This window comes from Cucurbita pepo, chromosome 11 (genome assembly GCF_057944985.1).
Source record: "Cucurbita pepo subsp. pepo isolate OVF chromosome 11, ASM5794498v1, whole genome shotgun sequence".
NCBI lineage: Eukaryota > Viridiplantae > Streptophyta > Magnoliopsida > Cucurbitales > Cucurbitaceae > Cucurbita > Cucurbita pepo.
Window position 1 is genome coordinate 2,502,926 of NC_141808.1, and position 21,012 is coordinate 2,523,937.

The 21,012-nt window shown below is 35.6% G+C and overlaps 3 protein-coding genes across 3 annotated transcripts; 2 read left to right on the forward strand and 1 right to left on the reverse strand.

The window, feature by feature from the left end:
- Window positions 1-6,111: 6,111 nt before the first annotated feature.
- On the forward strand, window positions 6,112-7,299 carry LOC111805846 (RING-H2 finger protein ATL34-like). Its single transcript, XM_023691095.2, has one exon. It carries the CDS (start codon window positions 6,112-6,114, stop codon window positions 7,222-7,224), a length of 1,113 nt encoding a protein of 370 aa, XP_023546863.2. The 3' UTR covers window positions 7,225-7,299.
- Window positions 7,300-8,693: 1,394 nt separating this feature from the next.
- LOC111805857 (putative clathrin assembly protein At4g40080) lies at window positions 8,694-9,832 on the forward strand. Its single transcript, XM_023691111.2, has one exon. It carries the CDS (start codon window positions 8,788-8,790, stop codon window positions 9,787-9,789), a length of 1,002 nt encoding a protein of 333 aa, XP_023546879.2. The 5' UTR covers window positions 8,694-8,787; the 3' UTR covers window positions 9,790-9,832.
- Window positions 9,833-12,378: 2,546 nt separating this feature from the next.
- Window positions 12,379-15,312, reverse strand: LOC111804994 (protein DETOXIFICATION 27). Its single transcript, XM_023689844.2, has 8 exons — window positions 14,935-15,312; window positions 14,289-14,830; window positions 14,115-14,201; window positions 13,490-13,546; window positions 13,161-13,399; window positions 12,956-13,074; window positions 12,787-12,876; window positions 12,379-12,700 (listed from the first exon to the last, which is right to left on the reverse strand). The coding sequence occupies exons 1-8, from the start codon at window positions 15,211-15,213 to the stop codon at window positions 12,629-12,631; spliced, it is 1,485 nt and encodes a 494-aa protein (XP_023545612.1). The 5' UTR covers window positions 15,214-15,312; the 3' UTR covers window positions 12,379-12,628.
- Window positions 15,313-21,012: the final 5,700 nt, after the last annotated feature.

Below are 21,012 nucleotides of genomic sequence, written 5' to 3' on the forward strand. Positions count from 1 at the left end.
GGAATCTGGGTGTTGCTACAAATAACACATTGGGTTCAGGTCTGGGCTTAGTTATTAGTCGATTATAAGCTCTTATTTTACTCAACTTGCTGCACATTTGAGCATTTAATTAATATAAACAAACAGATTTTGGGTCTCTGTTCAACCTGTTCTGTCTCTCTACGGCCGCGTTTCGCTCCAACTCTGTTTAAAAAATGGGAGATTTTCGGTTTAAATGGAGAATGAAGGAGTTTATAACATTTTTCTCCGAGGTCAGGGACGATCTCGTCCCCTCCCTATTTAGTATAAATATATTTCCACCGCTAGCAGATATTTCCCTTTCGGGCTTTCCCTCAAAGCTTTAAAACACATCGGGGAAGGTTTCCCCACACCCTTATAAAGTTTGTTCTCCTTCCCATCCAATGTGGGACATCACAATCCACCCCCCTTCGAAGCCCAGCGTCCTCGCTGTCACTCGTTCCTTTAATCGATGTGGGACCGCCACAAATCCACCCCCCTCGGGGACCAGCGTCCTTACTGGCATATCGCCTCGTGTCTACCTCCCTTCGGGGAAGAGCGAGAAGACTGGCATATTGTCACCCTTATAAAGTTTGTTCTTCTTCCCAACTAAGGTGGGACATCACAATCCACCCCCTTCGAGGCCAGAGTCCTCATTAACACTCATTCCTTTAATCGATGTCGGACCGCCACCAAATCCACCCCCCTCGGGGACCAGCGTCCTTACTGGCATATCGCCTCGTGTCTACCTCCCTTCGGGGAAGAGCGAGAAGACTGGCATATTGTCACCCTTATAAAGTTTGTTCTTCTTCCCAACTAAGGTGGGACATCACAATCCACCCCCCTTCGAGCCCAGAGTCCTCATTAACACTCATTCCTTTAATCGATGTCGGACCGCCACCAAATCCACCCCCCACGGGAACCAGCGTCCTTACTGGCATATCGCCTCGTGTCAACCCCCCTTCGGGGAAGAGCAAGAAGGCTGGCATATCGTCACCCTTATAAAGTTTGTTCTTCTTCCCAACTAAGGTGGGACATCACAATCCACCCCCCTTCGATGCCAGAGTCCTCACTAGCACTTCTTCCTTTAATCGATGTCGGACCGCCACCAAATCCACCCCCCTTCAGGGACCAGCGTCCTTACAGGCATATCGCCTCGTGTGTACACCCCTTCGGGGAAGAGCGAGAAAGCTGACACATCGTCCGGTGTCTAACTCTAATACAATTTGTCCCCTAGTAGATATTGTCCTCTTTGGGCTTTCCCTTTGAAGCTTTTCCTCGAGACTTTAAAACACTCCTGATAAATAAAGGTTTCCACAACCTTATAAACGTGGTTTGTTATCCTCCCCAACCAACGTGGGACATCACAATATATATATTCAAAAGTAGAAACTTTAAAATAATTTTTTTTAAAAGAATAATAAACCGAAAAAAATTACTCGTGAAAATTCAATTCCCGCAAATTTCTCGTGAGTAATTCCCATCCCAATCTCCGCAAAAATAAATGGAGAATAAAATATGTGGTAGATATAAGATGGAGAAAGTTTCGAGCAGACATTTCGTGTTACTTTTAATTTTTTTAGTATTAAATTCTAAATAACATATTTCAATCATATTAAATGAACTAGTTGAGTCACGATGACGATTTGATTTAATTTTTAAGACATGATCTTATTTGATATTTTTTTTATAATAATTTTATTACACGTATATATTAAAATAAATAGGTTTGAATATTTATAAATTGAATTTTGGTTGTAAATTTAAAATCAGAAATTATAAAACCAAATGATTACACCAACTTGTTAGATTGAAATATAAAATAATTTCAATTGGATCAATACATTATATTATAATCTACATTATTATTATTATTAAAATTTTAAATTATAGACAAAATTAAATAAATAACACAAATAAAAACAAATTTATGTATATTTCAATGTTTTTTTTATATATATATATATACCCTCTTCTTACCTTACTCTTAATTCTTGAAATTAAAAAATAATAATAAATAACGAAGATTCTTTCTTGATTGTATAATTGGCACCAAGCAAGGATTCAAAATAAGAACAAAATTTACATTTAAAATAAATAAATAAATATATATATAGAACTTGGCCTCATGTGGCCTCATTTGATTGGCTTACACCTTTTGTCCTCATACCTTAAAAATACAAGATTTGTTTTTTCCTTCTACACCCACGGGTGATGCTATACTTGTCTTAATCATAAATTTTTTAGTTTAGAGTTACGATATTAGAGACATTAATCGAGTTTAATTAGTTTAATTATGTGAAGTTGTGACGAAACAGTTGTTAGACGAACACGACTCTCCACAATTATATGATATTATCTACTTTGAATATAAGCTCTCATGGTTTTGCTTTGGGCTTTTCTAAGATGTCTCGCACCAATGGAGAGTATTCTTGGTTTATAAACGCATGATCATTCCCTAAATTAGTCGAGGTGGGACTTTAATGAACCATGATTATATCTAAACGAGAGCAATAGAACGGTTTATAAGAACTTAAAGTTACTATCTATATCGACAAGATGTGTAAAAAGAGACAGATTAAAAAATGAAACAGTGGTAGGAGGGGGGACATGGTTGCAGAGGAATCCATGTGAGGTTAGAAACAGCCACTCTGGTAATCATCTACCTTCACGACTATGCTATATTTGTGTCCCACACCCTTTCCAACGCTACTTACTGTTCTTCTGCACCAATCTTTTTTTTTTTTTTTTTTTTTTTAAATCTTTAAAATGTTTATTATTTTTCGGATTCTTATACTATTGTTTTTTTTAATAAAAACATTATAATATACACAAATTAACCCACATTTCTATGTCACATTCTCAGACCCATGAGTTTAATTGCTTCAATCGAATATTCCTTATTGCTTTGTGTTCTGTGTTTCCTTTTTTCTTTTCATTTTTCATTTTAACATTTATTTACAAAAATCCCCATTTTTTATTTAAAAAAAAAAAACACTAATTTCTGTAATAATTAATTACAAAGTATTTTTCCAAGAAAATAAAATAATGGAAATCATTGATTGACGAAGGCTACTGTTTGAAGTATGGGATTTTACTGACACGTCATCATTTCCTTCATTTTCTTCGTAGTACTTATATTAAAAAAAAAATGGAATTGCATGTGTTGACCGTAAACTCCGGTCACCAGAAACCCTAATCTGTGCATGTGGGAACAACGTACAAGTCGGCCATAATAATAATAATAATTAATTAATTAATTAATTAAAAACCCTAATTTTGTAGAGCTATTAAGGTGGTGAGATTTGGATTTATTTAATATTTTTAAATACCTAAACGCGTGTTTGGATAAACGACGAGATGTCGGGACCTCAAATTGTGGGAAGCTGTTCTTTAATTTTGTAAATAAATAATTAGTGACTAATAAAACTGTATTATTCTCCAAATCATGGGTTAATATAAATGATTAATTCCTGATTAAGTCATTAATTAAACCTAATTAAGCTGTGTTTAATCCCCATATGATATACTTAATATTCGTTTACAGTTCAAGTCCCAAGGCTTGGCTCTTCTTGTATTACACGACAGACCATCCATGCATTTTGCTACCTCCCAGATGTGCTACTAGATTCTCTTTTTATTTTTATTTTTTTTATAACTCATATTTTAATTATAGCAAATAATTCAAATAAAAATGTTATTGATTTAATTACGTGGAAATTATTTATTTATATATATATATATATATATATATATATATATATATATATATATATGTTACTAGATTCTCTTTTCTTTTTTTCTTTTTTCTTTTTCGTCTGTATTTTTCTGTCACTCCATTTCTTGCCAAATGACGTGGAAAGTGTTTTTTTTTTTTTTTTGTCTTTTGAATTTCTTTTTGAAAGAGGAAAAAAATGGTACGAAAAGATTTAAGGGAAATTATTCGATTATTTTATGTAAATTTAAGAGATTAAAAATTGATTTACGCTACAATTTTGAAATATGCTCCTGTGTTTTAGGGTGTAACGTGGAGCGGTGTGATTGGGTTAAAGTAGAGACAAGTTGGGGGTAGCAGTCAGCCGTACACGTGTTGTCAAGGGGTCCACGTGGTGTGGATGCACCAAAGCCTACGCTACCATCTACCGCGCCTAAACCCAACCACCCGCCATTCCCCGTCGTCAAATCCACCGCCTTTTCCTCTTTTCTTTTCATCTATTTTCGCCTTTTTTTTTCTATTTTTTTTCCTCCTTTTTGCTTGTCGTGTCTTTTTTTTTTTTTTTTTTTAATTTACTGTTTAATATAAACAATAAAAAAAAAAATTAGATTCCTTTTTTTTATTTTTTTTTATTTTTTTTTATTTTGTTTCAAATCAGATGAAACATCCAAATTATTCCTCAAATTTCAAATCATTGGATTTTTTTTTTTTATAAAATAACTATTATATATCATTTTTTTCTTTAAACTAATTTCTTTTAATTAATTATAAAATATATATTATCTAATTATTCGTAGGAAAATGAAACAAAAATCAGATTTTTTTTAAAAAAAATTAGTTTATTGGAAATTATTGAGAGAATTTAAGTAAGAATTGAAATTATTTTGAAAAGAGAAGTGAAGTTTATATGCAAACGAACTTATATAACTTTGTATGGAGAGGTTTCCTAGTAGACGCATTTAAAAATCGTGAGGCTGACGACGATACGTAATAGATCAAAACAGATATTGTTTGTTAGCGGTGGACTTGGACTATTACAAATGATATTAGAGCCAAAGACCAAGTAGTGTGCCAACGAGAATGTTGAGCTTGTAAGGGGGTGGATTGTGATGAGGGTGTTGTGAAAATCTCTCTATAAGACGCGTTTAAAACCATGAAGCTGACGGTGATACGTAACGAGCCAAAGTGAACAATATTTGTTAGTGGTGAGTTTAAGCTGTTATAAATGGTATTAGAGTTAGACACTAGGCGGTGTGCCAATGAGGACGTTAGACTCTCCTAAGGAGGTGGATTTTGACGAGGGTGAAGAAACCTCTCCCTAGTAGACATGTTTTAAAACCGTGAGGTTGACGGCGATACGTAATGGGCTGAAGCGGACAATATTTGTTAGAGATGGATTTGGGCTGTTACAAAAACATTAACAATTTTTCTTTTAGAAAAGATGTACGATTAATAACTTCTAGTAGTTATGCTCTACGATTACTAACTTCTTAATGCATGACTTTCACATCTCATGATTACAACGTGATACTTGACGAGTATTAAAACGACTCGCCTACTGTGGTGCTTGTTGGTTGGGTCTTGTGATTGAAGGAACATAACGGGCCAAATTCAGCAACTTTTTCAGTAAGCCCGTTTGTAAGTTGGCCCATTTGAAAGGTGTCGGCCCACGTTTGAAATGGGCCAGAGAGTCCAAATGGTTCCAAACGATAGAGGGGTAATTTAGGAATTAAAAATTCAAAGTGTTCCAGAAATTTGGAATGGGGATTCATTATTGTTGTTGTCGTTATCCTCGTATTTTGTAAGAGGATCCGTCAGTTCTGTTTGCTAACGTGGCTAACACTCACGTGGATAATCAGATAATATGGGCCCTACACTTCGTTCAAAAGTCAACCCTCTGACATGGTCAAAGATAAACCACCAACTCACACCTTTCAAAAAAAAAAAAAAAAAAAAAAAACAAATATCTATTCATTTTTCTAGGATGCGTGTGAGTGAGTAAGAACGAATCATGCTGAAAGTAAATGGGTTAATCTAGTTTTTGGTAATAGTCTTCACTTTTAGAATCGAGAGTTAAGTAACATGACTATGTCGTGGAGGATGCAGAAGAATGACAGAGATATCAGGTGTTGAATTTGAGTTTCAAATCTTGATCCGAATATAAAACGTCAATTATTTAATTTAATATATTTTTCAACGTGTGTTTAAGTAAGATATTAGGTGGCTTAGAAAATTGAACTATAAGCATCTCTAACACCTAGTTAGTACATATCATAATGATTAATTAGAATTTAATTATAATATTATATCACCCAATTTCCAAACTGGCCGGAGCTCAACGTGTTGCTTATCTCTGTCTCTCTCTCTCTGTTTCTCTCTGTTTCTTGTTCCTTTTCCAAATGACCTCTCCACCCCTCCGCCGCCGACATGTCCTCACCGGCTTCCTTATCCATTCCATTCTCCTCTCCCACATCTCTCTCGCCGCCGCCCAATCCGGAGGACCCACTGTTCCCAGTCCGCCGGAGATGTACTCTTTCAAGCAGACAATCAGCAAACGAATGGCCGTCGTTTTGATTGTTCTCGTTTGCTTCTTCATCGTTCTTGCCCTCCTCTCCGTTTACACCCGCCAGTGCAACGATCAACGTTTCGGCGGCCACCTTCTCCTCCCCACCGCCGCTGAAGGTATCAACGGCCGACCCAGAAGGGCGGCGCGTGGTCTCGATGCGGCTGTTATAGCTTCTTTCCCAACCTTCGTGTATTCCAACGTAAAGGGTCTCAAAATTGGGAAAGGCGCATTGGAATGCGCGGTTTGTTTATCTGAATTCGAAGACGATGATACGCTGCGTTTGTTGCCGAAATGTAGCCATGTCTTCCACTCCGATTGCATCGACGCTTGGTTGGTGTCTCACTCTACCTGCCCTGTTTGCCGCGCTAGCCTCGTTCCCAAACCCGGCGACATCTCCTTTGCTGCTCTGCTCGATTCCGATTCGAGAATCCACGGCGATGATGGAAATCGAGTGGCTGGACTGGAAAATTGTCAAGTGGGTATACGAATTCCGGAGGGGAATCCCCCAAATCAGGGATTGAATCAGAACGGTCCAATTAGGTCGCGATCGACGGGATGGAGATTGACCGGACTGTTCCCTCGATCCCACTCGACGGGACACTCGCTGGTTCAAATAGGGGCGGATTACGAGAGGTTTACGTTGAGATTGCCGACGGAGGTGAGAAGTGAGCTGTTGAATTCGAATTTGAATCGGGCGAGGAGCTGCGTGGCGTTGCCGAGGGTGCAGAGTTCGAGACAGGGGTATCGTAGTGAATTGGGGAAAAGTGGGTTTGTGGGCAATCGAAGCCGCAGTGGGCGGTCGGAGTGGTGGACATTTTTTCCGGCGACGCCGTTGTTCAGAAGGGAGGGTTCTAGAAATGATACGAATGTGAATGGGAATGGAGACGGCGGTGGACGGCCGTTTGTACGATTGCGTGATGATGGAGATGGTCAAAGTCAACAATAACGTAGACGGCTGTTGGTTTCTGGACATTTGGGCCGATGTGGGCTTTTGTGTGATTTTCTTAAATTTAATTTTTTATATATATAAAAAAAAAAATCGAATTTTTATGGGAAGAAGGGTAAACGGTCAAAAGTGATTAGTTGTGGCGCGTGGGACACACGCGTATAGAGAATTAAACGGTCAAAAAGTATTTACATATGTAAAATTAAGTGGTTATTTGTTGAAAATTATTCATAATTTTTTTTTTAATTATTTGAAAATTAAGTAGTTGGATGATCACATTACCAAGTTATCTATTGATTTGTTTTCATTTTAGTATTAAAGAAATAAAAACTATATGAATTGTGGTCGAAACAGATATTATAGCTGAAGTGAAACTAGCACTGTAACAACTCAAGCCCACCGCTGGTAGATATTGTCTTTTTTGAATTTTCCCTTTCGAGCTTCTCCTTAAGGCACCAGACGATGTGGCAACGAAGACGTTGTGCCTCGAAGGTGTTGGATGATGAAAGTCCCACGTTGGCTAATTTAGGGAATGATCATGGGTTTATAATCAAATAATACTTTTTTTAATTGGCATGAGATCTTTTGGGGAAGCTCAAAGCAAAGACACGAGAGTTATGCTCAAATTGGACAATATCATACAATTATGGAGAGTCGTGTTCGTCTAACATGGTATCAGAGCCATGCCCTCAACTTAGTCGTGCCAATAGATTGATAAATCCTCAAATGTGGAACAAAGGACTCCAAAAGAAAAGAAGTCGAGTTCGCCTTGTTGAACCTCCTCGAAGGCGAGCTTCGATTAAGAAGAGGCGTATTTTGTTTGAGGGGAGGTGTTGGATGATGAATATGAGCTTATACTCAAAGTGGACAATATCATACCAATACAATGAGAACGTTGGACCCCGGAGGAGAAGTCGAGCTCGCCTTGTCAAACCTCCTCGAAGGCGAGCTTCGATTAAGGAGAGACATACTTTGTTCGAGGGGAAGTGTTGGATGATGAATGTGAACTTATACTCAAAGTGGACAATATCATATTATTGTGGAGAGTCGTGTTCCTTCGTCTAACAAAATGGAGGTGGATTATGAGATCTCACATCGATTAGAGAGAGGAACGAGTGACAATGAATAGACAATTGGTATAAGGGTTTTTAAACATAGAAAATGATTAAACAACAATATTATGCTCTATAAAACACGATTTCGATTGTACTATAAGAAAAGAATAGACAATTGGTATAATTTGGAATTAGAATGTCTCTAATTATATTTATATATTTAATATTATTTGTGGCGCCGACAAACTGACCAAAAATTATGGAAATTACCTATAAACTTCCGAATTTAGAAGAATGAAACATCCAAGAAAAGAATTTAAAAAGAAAAATACAAACATTGGTTACCGTGTGACAATAATTCATCAATGTGAATCATTATTTTAACCTTTTTGCTTTCCAAATATATAAAAAATTAAAAAAAAAAAAAAAAAGAGTCAAAGTTGGATCCTTTTATTTGATCGCCTTCCGATTCGCAGTTGTTATTGATTGATCGTGTGAAAAATATGCAATGGCCATAGATCAGACCAAGAAGCTCAAGAATCTCATCGACGCTTTCAAAGATCAAGCCTCAATAATCAAAGCCACTTTCTCAATTCATCGCCGTTCATCTTCCATTAAAGTCGCCGTCGTCCGTGCCACCACGCACGGCGCCAGAAACCCACCTTCCGACGCCCGACTCGCTGCTCTGTTAGCCTTTGGAAATGACTTCCGTTCCTCCACGGCATTCGTCTGCATCCAAGCCTTGATGGAACGGCTTCATACCACCACGAGCGCCGCCGTGGCCATGAAATCGCTTTTCACTCTGCATATAATTGCAATTCGAGGTCCGTTTAATCTGAAGGGTGAGGTGGCGTTTTCCCCTTATTACGGAGGGCGAAATTTTCTAAATTTGTCCGCGTTTCGCGATGTATCGGACTCGGAAATGAGCGAGTTGTCGTGTTGGGTGAGATGGTATGCAGGGGTTGTGGAACATAACAGGAAATTGGATCGGATTCTGTATTTTCGTTCAAGAAATCCCGAAATTGTGGAAGGTAAAGACAGGAAGATTCCCAAATTGTTGGAGGAATTGGATGTTCTTGTCGGTTTTTTGGAGCGGATTTCGGAAGTTCCCGAGTCGTTGCATGTCCAGAAATCGGATTTGGTATACGAGGTTGTGAGATTGGTTCTTGAGAGTTACCGGTTGGTGCAGAGGGAGATTCGGGTCCGAGTTACCGAAATCGGAAACAGAGTCGAGTGGCTGAGTCGGGACGAGTTAACTGAGTCGGTGGAGATTCTGACTCGGATGGAAAATTGCAGAAGGAAAGTGAGTGTGTTGTTTGTGAACAGAGGGAAGAACGAGGAGTTGTGGGAATTGGTGACGTGTACGAAAGGGAAACTGGTGGAGCGGAGGAGGAGGATGACGATGACGATGACCGAGTCGACTCGGTTGTGGAACCCGTTTGTTGAACCGGGTTCATTGAGACCGTTGGGCCCGGCTTTGCTTCCACTGACCGTTTCAACGGTAGGATAGTTCGAACCTTTTGTCTGTTTCTTTGAGCTTTAAATCCGTTAAAGAAAGGATTTTTTTTTTTTTTTTTTTTTTTTTTTTGGAAAAATGTGAAAAAGTTACCTGTTATGTTTTTTTATTCATTGGGTTTTGAGTTTTTACTGATGGTAAAGTGTATTGGCGTGGCTTTGTGCATAAATGACGTTAAATGGAATGATTCGGTTTAGTTTCGGTTAGATTATTTTTCGATTTGAATTAAGTTGAATTTTTCGAAAATGGAAATCTCGGGTAGATTCATGGGTTGACATTTTTTAGTTAAATCAACTCGTGTAGATTCATGGGTTGACATCTTTTAGTTAAATCAACTCGGGTAGATTCATAGGTTGACATTTTTTAGTTAAATCAACTCGGGTAGATTCATGGGTTGACATTTTTTAGTTAAATCAACTCGTGTAGATTCATGGGTTGACATCTTTTAGTTAAATCAACTCGGGTAGATTCATAGGTTGACATTTTTTAGTTAAATCAACTCGGGTAGATTCATGGGTTGACATTTTTTAGTTAAATCAACTCGTGTAGATTCATGGGTTGACATCTTTTAGTTAAATCAACTCGGGTAAGTTCATGGGTTGACATTTTTTAGTTAAATCAACTCGGGTAGATTCATGGTTACAATCTAATCCAACCTTATTACACTCTTGAAATTATTACGAAGATTAATAATATTTGACATTTGTAATCAATATCATTGATGTGCTATAACTTACGAACAATATTTGAATTTTATGAGATTTTAGTGATTAATGTAATATGCATGAAGAATAAATATATATATATTTTTAATAAATAACGAAAGAACCCAACAACATAGTTTGGCTAAATTGGGTTGTAAACTTTATTCGGGTCGATCAAGTTACCAACCCATGATTGGTCCAACGAGATAAATATAATATTCTTAGTCTTTATTTTACTTTTACTCCAATTATTAATTAATTAATTAATTATTATAATAATGAGTTGTTAGAAATTTAAAATTTTAAATTTATGTCGGTTGAATTATAGACGTGTAACATTAGATATATATATATATATAAAGTTGAAAATAAACATAATTAATGAGGAAGTGGTTAGTAGTAATTATCAAATGAGAGGCACATAAATATTTTGTAAAATATTTTAGGGCGGAGTCTATCCTATAGTTGGGTTGTGACATATTTATAATGTTATGACCTTAATTAAAAACTTATATTTAAATTTACAAATATTCAATAATGCTTAGCTCCAACCCAAAATTAAAATATACTTCATAATTAAATAGGACGTCAACATCTTGTACTAAAAAAAAAAAAATATGAAAACATTATCAAGTGGGTGAATTTAATGGCTTAAGAAAATTTTAAATCATTTTAATTTTAATAATTTAAGCCTTTAATTTCGTATTTAGTTACGTGCTTAAGTTAATAACTCCAATATTCTTTGTTTTGGTATTAAATTTTCTCAATAACATTTAATAAGTAATTATGTATAATGATTAGGAATATAATATAATCATAAAAAATAACTTTATAGTATTCATTAAAATTCACGTGAACTACTTATTTGATTAAATTTTAATTTAGCGAATTTAATTTTTATCTCATTATAATATCTTAATTTTTAAATTTGTGTTAAATAGGTCTATCAATCTTAAAAGACGTTGAATATGCTAAACATGGATAGTTGTGATTGTGTTGCTGGGTGTTGGTGGGCACGATGTGTGCGAAAGGTGATAAGGGTGTTGGTGTGGTGTGGTGTGGGGCTTGGCAAGCACATACTCAAGATCATGTAGGACGTACATGATCTAGCCCGGCTTAGAGGTGTTCATTCATAATCCAACGCACGGTAGCTTCACACTACTGCTTTTCAACCAAATCAATTATGTGCTTGGATCTTTGACAAAGTGGAGATTGTTGTGAATTGTCATAGAATTTTGGTTCATGAATACTTATGGTACATCTCCTATAATTGTGCACCTTTTCTTGGAAATGTGAGTCAAGCCAACTTTCACTCTCACTACTGAGTGAGTCAAGCCAACTTTGGATTGGGTGTGCACTTTTCTTGACAGGAAATTTGGGACACTCCCTCTCACCACTGAGTGAGTCAAGCCAACTTTGGATTGCCTGTCGCACTTTTCTTGACAGGAAATTTGGGACTCACTCTCACCACTGAGTCAGTCAAGCCAACTTTGGATTGCGTGTGGCACTTTTCTTGACAGGAAATTTGGGACACTCACTCTCACCACTGAGTCAGTCAAGCCAACTTTGAATTGCGTGTCACCTACGACCAAACAACATATACTCAAGCTTAAAGGTTTAAGAAAACGGGACAAAGAGATTTCGAAAAAGAGTTTAAAAGCAAGGTCGAGAGAGATTAAAAACATTATTATACGACATACAAGCAAAATACAACAACAACGGCTTAAATAATATAAAACTTTTCAAAACAGTACGAGAGCATTAGTGTTTGCTACGCGTGTACAAGGTTTATCTAGCATTGTTTTGAGGTGCAGAGTCATATCATTTTATATTTTGTTCCCCTTCCGTTCCGTTCCAACAATTGTAACGAAGACAAAAATTAACATAAAAACAATCAACGTGTTTTCATTAAATCTCGAACCCAAGCACTCCGAGTCAATCTACACACTCTCTCTCTCACTAATACATCTGAATATAAAAAATTAAAAATCCTGTCAACAGTGGTACACCACAATTATAATTATGAAAAAGAAAAAAAAAAAGAAAAAAGAAAAAAGAACCAATTTATTAATTTTGGATAATTATTATTCCAGTTCCATCCCCACCCCTTACAACTTAAACTATTATTATTACGCCAGAAGAAGCTTCTCATTGTCCTGAGGTGTCGACCACTCCTCTACGTGCTTCAATGCATTCTCAGCCTAAATTCAAGCACCAAATGAATCAAATTAAGCTGCTGCCATTAAAACACTTCCATTATAAACACACCAATTCCATTAACTTTTACCTCTTTTTCCCAGTCTGTTCTAATTGTTATGATGATCAATATCAGAGTTTGAAACGCACTTCCTCCAAACAACATCCCTCCCCAAATGCCCTGTTCCAGTAAATTCAAACGAGTCAGTCGTCGTAATCGATTCGAAGAACATAGTTGTAGTAGTTGAGGAAGCACGTACCGATACGCCCGATTTGTAATACCATTGCATGATGAAACCAAGTGGGAGACCTATACCATAATAGCATCCAAGGTTTATGTATGCTACCCAAGCTTGCCAGCCTGATCCAACAGCCACGCCTGCAATATCCCATCTAATGTCTTCAATATTTGAACATGAACAGAATGTGTATCAGTTTTGATTGGTTTGGGAGAGAGGGATGAACCTGAAAGAACTGGTTGGATGCTGTTTAAGAGGATGGTAATGGCTAGCAGATTGGAGAGGGAATCCACTGCTTCCACTACGTCTGTGCTGCTTGAGAAGATCAGTGCTATCTTGCCATGAAATAGGACTATGACAAGACATATTGCTATTCCAATCACTGTTGACTGTGCCACTGAGACGATTGTTGCAAATTTGGCTGCTTTCCCGTTGCCAGCTCCTAGCTCGTTTGCTACTCTTACTCTGTTCCATTTGGATTAAAGAGGTTTTAGTGATTCATTCATTGCTTGTGAAAAAGCTAAAAAGTGTTGGTTTTTGTCAAGTGGGTATTACCCGACACCAGCTAAGAAGGCTACAGGGATCATCATTTCCCACCCATTGATGCTCATGCTGCACAAGTTTCAACCACAAATTAATGATAATCGTAATGATATAATGAGCGTTCGGAAGATCATAAATGCTTAAAGATCAGATATTGTCTCTGGGTTTTTCCTTTCGGGTTCTACAAGGCGTTTCTTAGGGAGAGATTTTCACATCCTTATGAAGAACGTTTCGTTCTACTCTACCATTAACCGGATCTCACACTCGACCCCCTTTGGGGCCAATGTTCTCGCTCGCACTTGTTTACTTCTCCGATCCATGTGGGACCCATGAAGGGGAACAGAGAGAGAGAGCCAGCGAGGATGCTAGGCCCCGATGGAAGTGAATTGTGAGATTCTACATCCGTCGTAGAGGAGAACGAAATGTTCTTCATCAGGGTGTGGAAAACTCTCCCTAAAGACGCGATTTAAAAACTTTGAGAGGAAGTTGAAGCCTAAAGAGGACAATATCTGCTCATCAGGGTGTGGAAACCTCTCCCTAAAGACACGATTTAAAAACTTTGAGAGGAAGCTCGAGCCTAAAGATGACAATATCTGCTAGGTATGAGCTTGAAAAGTTAGGTTACTATTTCACATACCACACGGATAAGGCATCAACAGCGATCGTAGCATTTTCGAGATTTCCGGTCATCAATACGAGGATTCGAAAGTACCAATTCTCCAAGCTGCCATAACCCAATTGAGAAACAAATTGATTAATAACTAAAGTTATGGAGCAATGATATTTGAGATGTTAAGAACATAGGAATTACCAGAGCATGAGGCCAGCAGCAATGGAGAGTTTAAGAAACTCCCAAAGGCCATGAAAAGCTTTAACAGAGAATCCAGTCCATGTCAAAGGACACCAACCCCCAACAGTATAGAAATACAGCCCCAAACCCAAAACCCACCAAGAAATATCAAGAGCAATAGCAGCCCCAATGACACCAAGCTGCAACTCATAAATGAATAGCCAACTAGTGACAACATTCACCACCAACCCCACCAAAGACACCCAAGCAATCACAAGTGTCTTATGCTGGCACTGCAAGAACACCTGCAATGGAAACTGAAACGCAAAGCTAAAATGAAGTGGTATTAACCAAATCGCCACCACCCCAGATAGCTCCGCCACATCATCCGCCTGTCCCAGCATCTTCAGAACCGGAGTAGCATAAACATAAAAGGGTAATAACAAAAAGCAACACAAGAACAGCATTATCCATGACCGCTGCAAGTAAATCCCCAACATATGAAACCTCTTAGCTCCATACGCTTGCCCACATAACGTCTCCAATGCACTCGCCATACCCAACTGAAAATTTTCAAAACAAACATATTCAAACAAACAAACAAACAAACAAACAAACAAACAAAAACCCATTTCAAATAACAAAAAATCATCTCCAAATTCCATACCAATAGCCCAAAATTGAACCCAACAATAACAGTATTAGCAATCGAAATGGAAGCCAGCTCAACATCACCAAGATGACCCGCAAACGCTTGGGTTATAATGTTCATAGAGAAAGTCGCAACACGGGCGAAAATAGTCGGGCCAACAATTAGCCATAGCTTCTGGGTTTCAACCCATAACTTCGACCATACCTCCTCCGACCGACGAGGTCGATCTTCATCCCTTCCAATCAACGCCTGGTTAAGATCCGCCGCCGCATCCGCCTTCACATGGGCCTCCATCTGGGTTCGATGAGCAGCCCTGCCCTGCCCTGCCCTGCCCTGCCCTTTTACGACTAAAAGAACAACAATTCTGTATAGCCCTTAAGCTGCAGGGGTATATATATATACACATATATATATAGGCCAGCAATGCGAAAACTTGTAATCGCAATCGTTTCTCAAATCCTTCAAAGAATTTATTTTCGTTCATATTGTTTACATTAAAAAAAAAATTAAAACCGATCCGCAATCGGCTCAACTTCGCTAATTAAAGGTAATGTGTTATTAAATTATTGTTTCATCAAGAACAAATTAACTTTTTTTTATTGAAATTTTTGTTGGAAAATCAGAATTCGTTTTAATCTCCATAGTCAACGAAATGTGATAAGCAATTTCCTTATTTTAGATCGAACCTAACATAACACGTGATATCATTTATTTATTTTTAATTACTGCTAAATCTAGAAATATATAATATCCATTTTTTTACACATTTATGAAATACGAACTATATCTTAAATATTATATCTAATCGTCTGAGTATATATATATTGGAATGATTTTAATATTTAAAAAGGAAATTTAAAGAATAAAAAAGGGAAAAGAAATAAAGTGAAAATGATTATTATTATATTTAAATATTTGGACGTGTACACGTCAGCTGAATTCAAAGTCTAATGATAAAGGTTGAGTTGGAGTTTGGTAATGAGACGGCTGAGTGTTTTCAAACAAGTCCAACTAAATAAAATGAATAAAGTAATAATTTAATATAAATATGTCATTTTCTTAAAATAATTTAATAATTCTTTTTAATAAATAAAAGTTATTTTAGTAGTGGTAGGCTTTGTATTAAAATAATTCAAATGGTAAATTAAATAAATGTAATTAAAAAGTAACGTTTTTTAATCCCTAGTTAACTCATCATTTAACTTTCTTCAAATAATAATTTAAAATTGGCTCCACATTATGTTTCACGTTTACTTGCTTTCACATCCATTCAATCCAATCCCATCTTAAAATCAAATAAATATTTGTTTATTCGCACGCGTTCTTCAAATTTCAATTATTATAATTTTTTATTTTTCTAAAAAGTCTCGGGTTACGACGATATTTTTTACTTTTAAGTCTATATCGAGGTTGGATTTTTCTTCGAACAATTTCGACATGTGACGTTGTTTGTCATATAATATGAATAGTCACTCAAATTGATTGGCGAGTGACCAAATCAGGTTGTCACTATTACTCAAATTGATATTCTCGGCCAGAAGACTAAATCAAGTGGTCCCCTTTTGGTTGTGCCCACATACCACGTCTTCAATAATTCACATTAAAATCCTTATTTTGTCGTACTCGTACTTATTTTGGTAACATTATTTACTGCCTTTAATAATTCATATCCTATCCTATTAGTTCATACTAATTTAGATTTATATAATTTAATTTATTTTCTACATTAGTAGAAAGGTGTATCGATAGGAGTTGGCATAGGTTAGTAAATAACTCAGTCGAAAATATTCATATTTATTGATAATAAATATTATGAGAAATTAATAGTTATAAAATATTTAATTTAAGAGATAAAACATTTTTATGTCTGGTAATAAGTTGGAATTTGTTATTATTAGTTAAGATTTTGTTGGTATTTAGTTATATGTTTTGTCGACATATTCTCGACCATAAATTATTACTCCTTTTAATTAAAAAAAAAAAAAAAAGAAAAAAAAGGAAAAAAGGAAAAAGCTGGGAAGCAATCCAAGACAAAAAGGTAGCAGGTCACCCACCACTTCCCCCAATCAAACTCCAACCGAGTAATATTAAAATATATATATATTTTTTTAATTTATAAAATTACAAAAAAGAAAAAAAAAAAAAAAACTCGTCAACCACTTCACGTAATATCGGAATCATCAACTGTTTAATATGATATTGTCCACTTTGAACATTAACTAGAACCCATCTTCCCGCCATTCTAATGTAATGTTAGAGATGCTTTATGGTTGCGAGGAGAGAAGGTGATTTTGGTTTAGGGTGTGGCTGGCAACCACTTGGGACGGGTCGCCGTTGTCGGCTTCTTTCTCTGGGGTCGGCCGTCATTAAAGATTAGTAATTGGAGGTTTGAAATGTCTTTCTTGGCCTAATCTGTGGTTTTTTTTTTTTATGTTACCAACTCATCACTATCACTGTTTTTGTTTGAAACCAATTCGCATAGCTCAAATGCTACTCTTGTCGACATTTATTTAATTCATAATTCTCATTTATTTGTTTTATCTCTAATTTACTTGGTTCATATCATTTTTGATTCATAATTCTGGTTTATTTGATTTATAACATGTAAATTTTTGTGTTTTTTTGTTTGATTACTGTATGTCGGAAGGAATCTTTTTTTGGCATTTTGGTTGTTAATTTGATGGAGGAGAGGAGCAAGAAAATGATATTATTATCAGAGTTTGATGTTGAAGAGTGGACGGTGTTTTGAACGTGAGTGTTGCAGTATTATAAGGTGGGAGTCTCGAGATGATTAACAAAAATTAAACCCACATGGGGGTGTAATTAAGGCTGTGTTACTGTTAGATTATCGATGCAAAACAACTCATAATTTATTAATCTCAAGCATGATAGTGAGAGAAACTGGCCTGGATTCCAGCTGATCATGTGGCCTTTCACAAATGCTACCAAATCACAGCCTGAATTATACAGTTTTGCCCACGATTGTAGCTCGTTGCTGGTTGCTGACCTTATTAGATCGTATTAGAGGTAGATACTGATTATGTGCTAGCAAAGAGGCTAAGTTTTGAAGGGGATGAACAAGCGGTGTGTCATCAAGGATGTTCGACCCATGTCGATTAGAGAATGAGATGAGTAACAGCTAGGATGCTAGGCCCTTAATGGGCTTGGGCCATTATAGTTTTGTTTCCTACCCACAGAGCATATGATCTAGATCATTAATGAGCTATAGATATTCAGGACACGTGTCGGACTAGAGTTTTCGGATCTTATAATTCAATGGTTGTTCATAAACACAAGTATTAAGAAGAAAGGGGTTCTCGTTTTCATGAGAACTGGATCATTCTTGAACATGTTCTTGCATTTCCTCAAGAATCGAATAAGTTGAACAATAAATGATTCTTGTTGGATTCAATAAACCAATTCATAAGCCGGTGAGTTTCGACCCAAACTTTGGACACAAAATCCTCCCTCCGATTCGCTCGCGATGGTCCATACGAAAGAAATAGTGATGGGTTGGGTTTATAAGAAATATTTTGTTTTCCGTTATGAGATTGTGGAGATCAGCGTCCTACCTAGCACACGGTCCATTGTCTAACTCTAATACCATTTGTAACGGCTCAAGCCCACCGCTACTAGATATTATACTCTTTCGACTTTCCGCTCAAAGTTTCAAAACACGGAGAGAAGTTTCCACACCCTTATAAGAAATGTTTCGTTCCCTTCTCCAACCCACGTGTGATCTCACAATACGGGCCAAAACGGATAATATCTACTGACGGTGGGCTTAGACGAGTAGAAATGGTATCAAAGCCAGATACTAAACGGTGTGCGAGCAAGGACATAGGGTCTCCAGGGAGGTGGATTGCGAGATCCCACATTAGTTGGAAAGAGAAACGAAGCATTCTTTACGAGAGTGTGGAAACCTTTCCCTAACAAACGCATTTTAAAATCTTAAGAAGTCCGAAAAAAAAAAAAAAAAAAGTCGAAAGAGGACAATATCGACTAGCGGTGAGCTTGAACTTGACCTTGGGCCGAAATGGTTTGGGCTTGGCCTGCCTTTACTTAATTGGATTAAATTTTTAGTTTTGAATTAAATTATACAAATATTTAGTCACGCAAACTAAAAATAAATGGATAAAATTAATTAGGTGGGCTAGGCTGTAGGATTTATTATTATTATTATTATTTTGTCTTAATAATAATAATAATAATAATAATAATAATAATAATAATAATAATAATAATAATAATAATAATAATAATAATAATAATTATTATTATTATTAGCCTTTACACAAGTGAGTGAGAGCTATCCATTAGCATTTAATATTACGAGTATGAGCTGTGAACGCAAAAGTATATAATAAACATCAAATAATTTAATAACCAAACTTATTGCTTCACTCATTTATTTCATAATATAATATAATATAATATAATATAATATAATATAATATAATAAATATAATATAATATAATATAATATAATATAATATAATATAATATAATACTAATATTTACTTGGCTACTTGCATTCACAGTGTAAAATATGTTACAAGTGAAAATTAAGACGTAAGAATAAGAATAATGGAATATAAATATATATAAAAAATTAATATGATACTCCATTGTGACAGAATGTTCCAAATTTTATAATTTTATTTTCGCTACTTATTTCTTGAGATTTACTCGGGAGAGAGTAGAGAGAGATTTCTCTCCGTTCACTAAACGGAGTTGAGATGAATATCACGTTATCAAAGATAAGAACCTTCTTATTCAGTCACGAGCACACCCGATCAAGATGAATATAAAAAATAGGAAAAAGAGTTTTTATTGATGACTTCAAATATGTAACTAGAGAGAATACAGAGAAGCACTGAATAATGGTTATATATATGGTTTTAGATTTAGAGATATATTGTATTTGATACCAAATATCGACCATATATCTCTATCGAATGTTTACGGAATATCTCCCAAATATCATTAGACTCCATATCCGAACATGATTTTGGTTATAAGTCTTAACCTTTATTGTATTTAAGATTGAGCTGTTTGTTGGGTCGAGAAACCAAGTTTTGAGTGAGGAGTGATTTGGATAATTTCTTTTAAAACGTTACCGTGATACTTGATCCCAAATTTAAGTGACTATACAACGCATTGCGTGTAGATTAGGTATAAATTTGTAGTTGGGAATCAATTGACCAAAGTGTCTTTATAGTTGGAACTTAAGTCGATTATTTGACTATTGTTTGGATAATTATGTAATTTTCTAAATTATTAAAACATAGATATTTTGTGACAATTATAGGTCAAAACAGACCATATCTGCTAGTGGTGCTCATATTTAATGGGCCAAAATGGAGCTTGGACTGCTACGTGGCATTAGACCTAGTTCGAGTGAGCCACTGTTCAAGATTTTGTAACATGTACGTGGTAACCGTTTCAATATGATAATATTCTAAATGGATAATATTCAAATTTCATAGATTCCAGCCCATCCCTAAATATTAAATTTCATTATTCTCCTTTATTTTTAATGATTATTTAATTCAATATATATTCCACTTATTATAGATTAATTTAATTCAACCTATACTTTATAATTTTTATTCCATATTCCACCAATTACCAAAAAAAAATAAATAATAAAATAATAATAATAATAATAATAATGAGAGATACCAAAAGAAAAATGCTTTTATAATAAATGAACTAACCAAAATTAATTTCATAAAATAGTTAATTGATTATAATCATTATAAATAAAATTTTGTATTACCTTAATTTAATTAAAGTTAATTAACTAGTTAAATATATTTTGGATGTGGTTAGCTAGCTAATAAGTAAGTGCATTTACTTAATCATCTTCATTAATCCCAATAATTTTGGTCTATATTTTACAATAAAAATCAATTAAAGAAAAGTAAAAAAAAAAAAAAAAAAAACATGTTTTGTAAAGGTATACTAAAAAAATGGCATTTGTAGGAATAATCAAACATTACATCGAATAGTTCTTAAACAGAGTCATTTAGAGATGGGTTGGACATCTGACGGGTATACATCCCGAAAGAATCTATAAAAAGAACAATT

Excerpts from the sequence above, each read along its gene's own strand:
- LOC111805846 (XM_023691095.2), top strand. The coding sequence starts at position 6,112 with ATGACCTCTCCACCCCTCCGCCGCCGACATGTCCTCACCGGCTTCCTT.
- LOC111804994 (XM_023689844.2), bottom strand. The coding sequence starts at position 15,213 with ATGGAGGCCCATGTGAAGGCGGATGCGGCGGCGGATCTTAACCAGGCG. Across the intron at positions 14,831-14,934 it reads GGTTCAATTTTGGGCTATTG|TTGGGTATGGCGAGTGCATT; the intron begins GTATGGAATTTG and ends GAAAATTTTCAG. Across the intron at positions 12,877-12,955 it reads ATTACAAATCGGGCGTATCG|GGCATTTGGGGAGGGATGTT; the intron begins GTACGTGCTTCC and ends TTACTGGAACAG.
- LOC111805857 (XM_023691111.2), top strand. The coding sequence starts at position 8,788 with ATGGCCATAGATCAGACCAAGAAGCTCAAGAATCTCATCGACGCTTTC.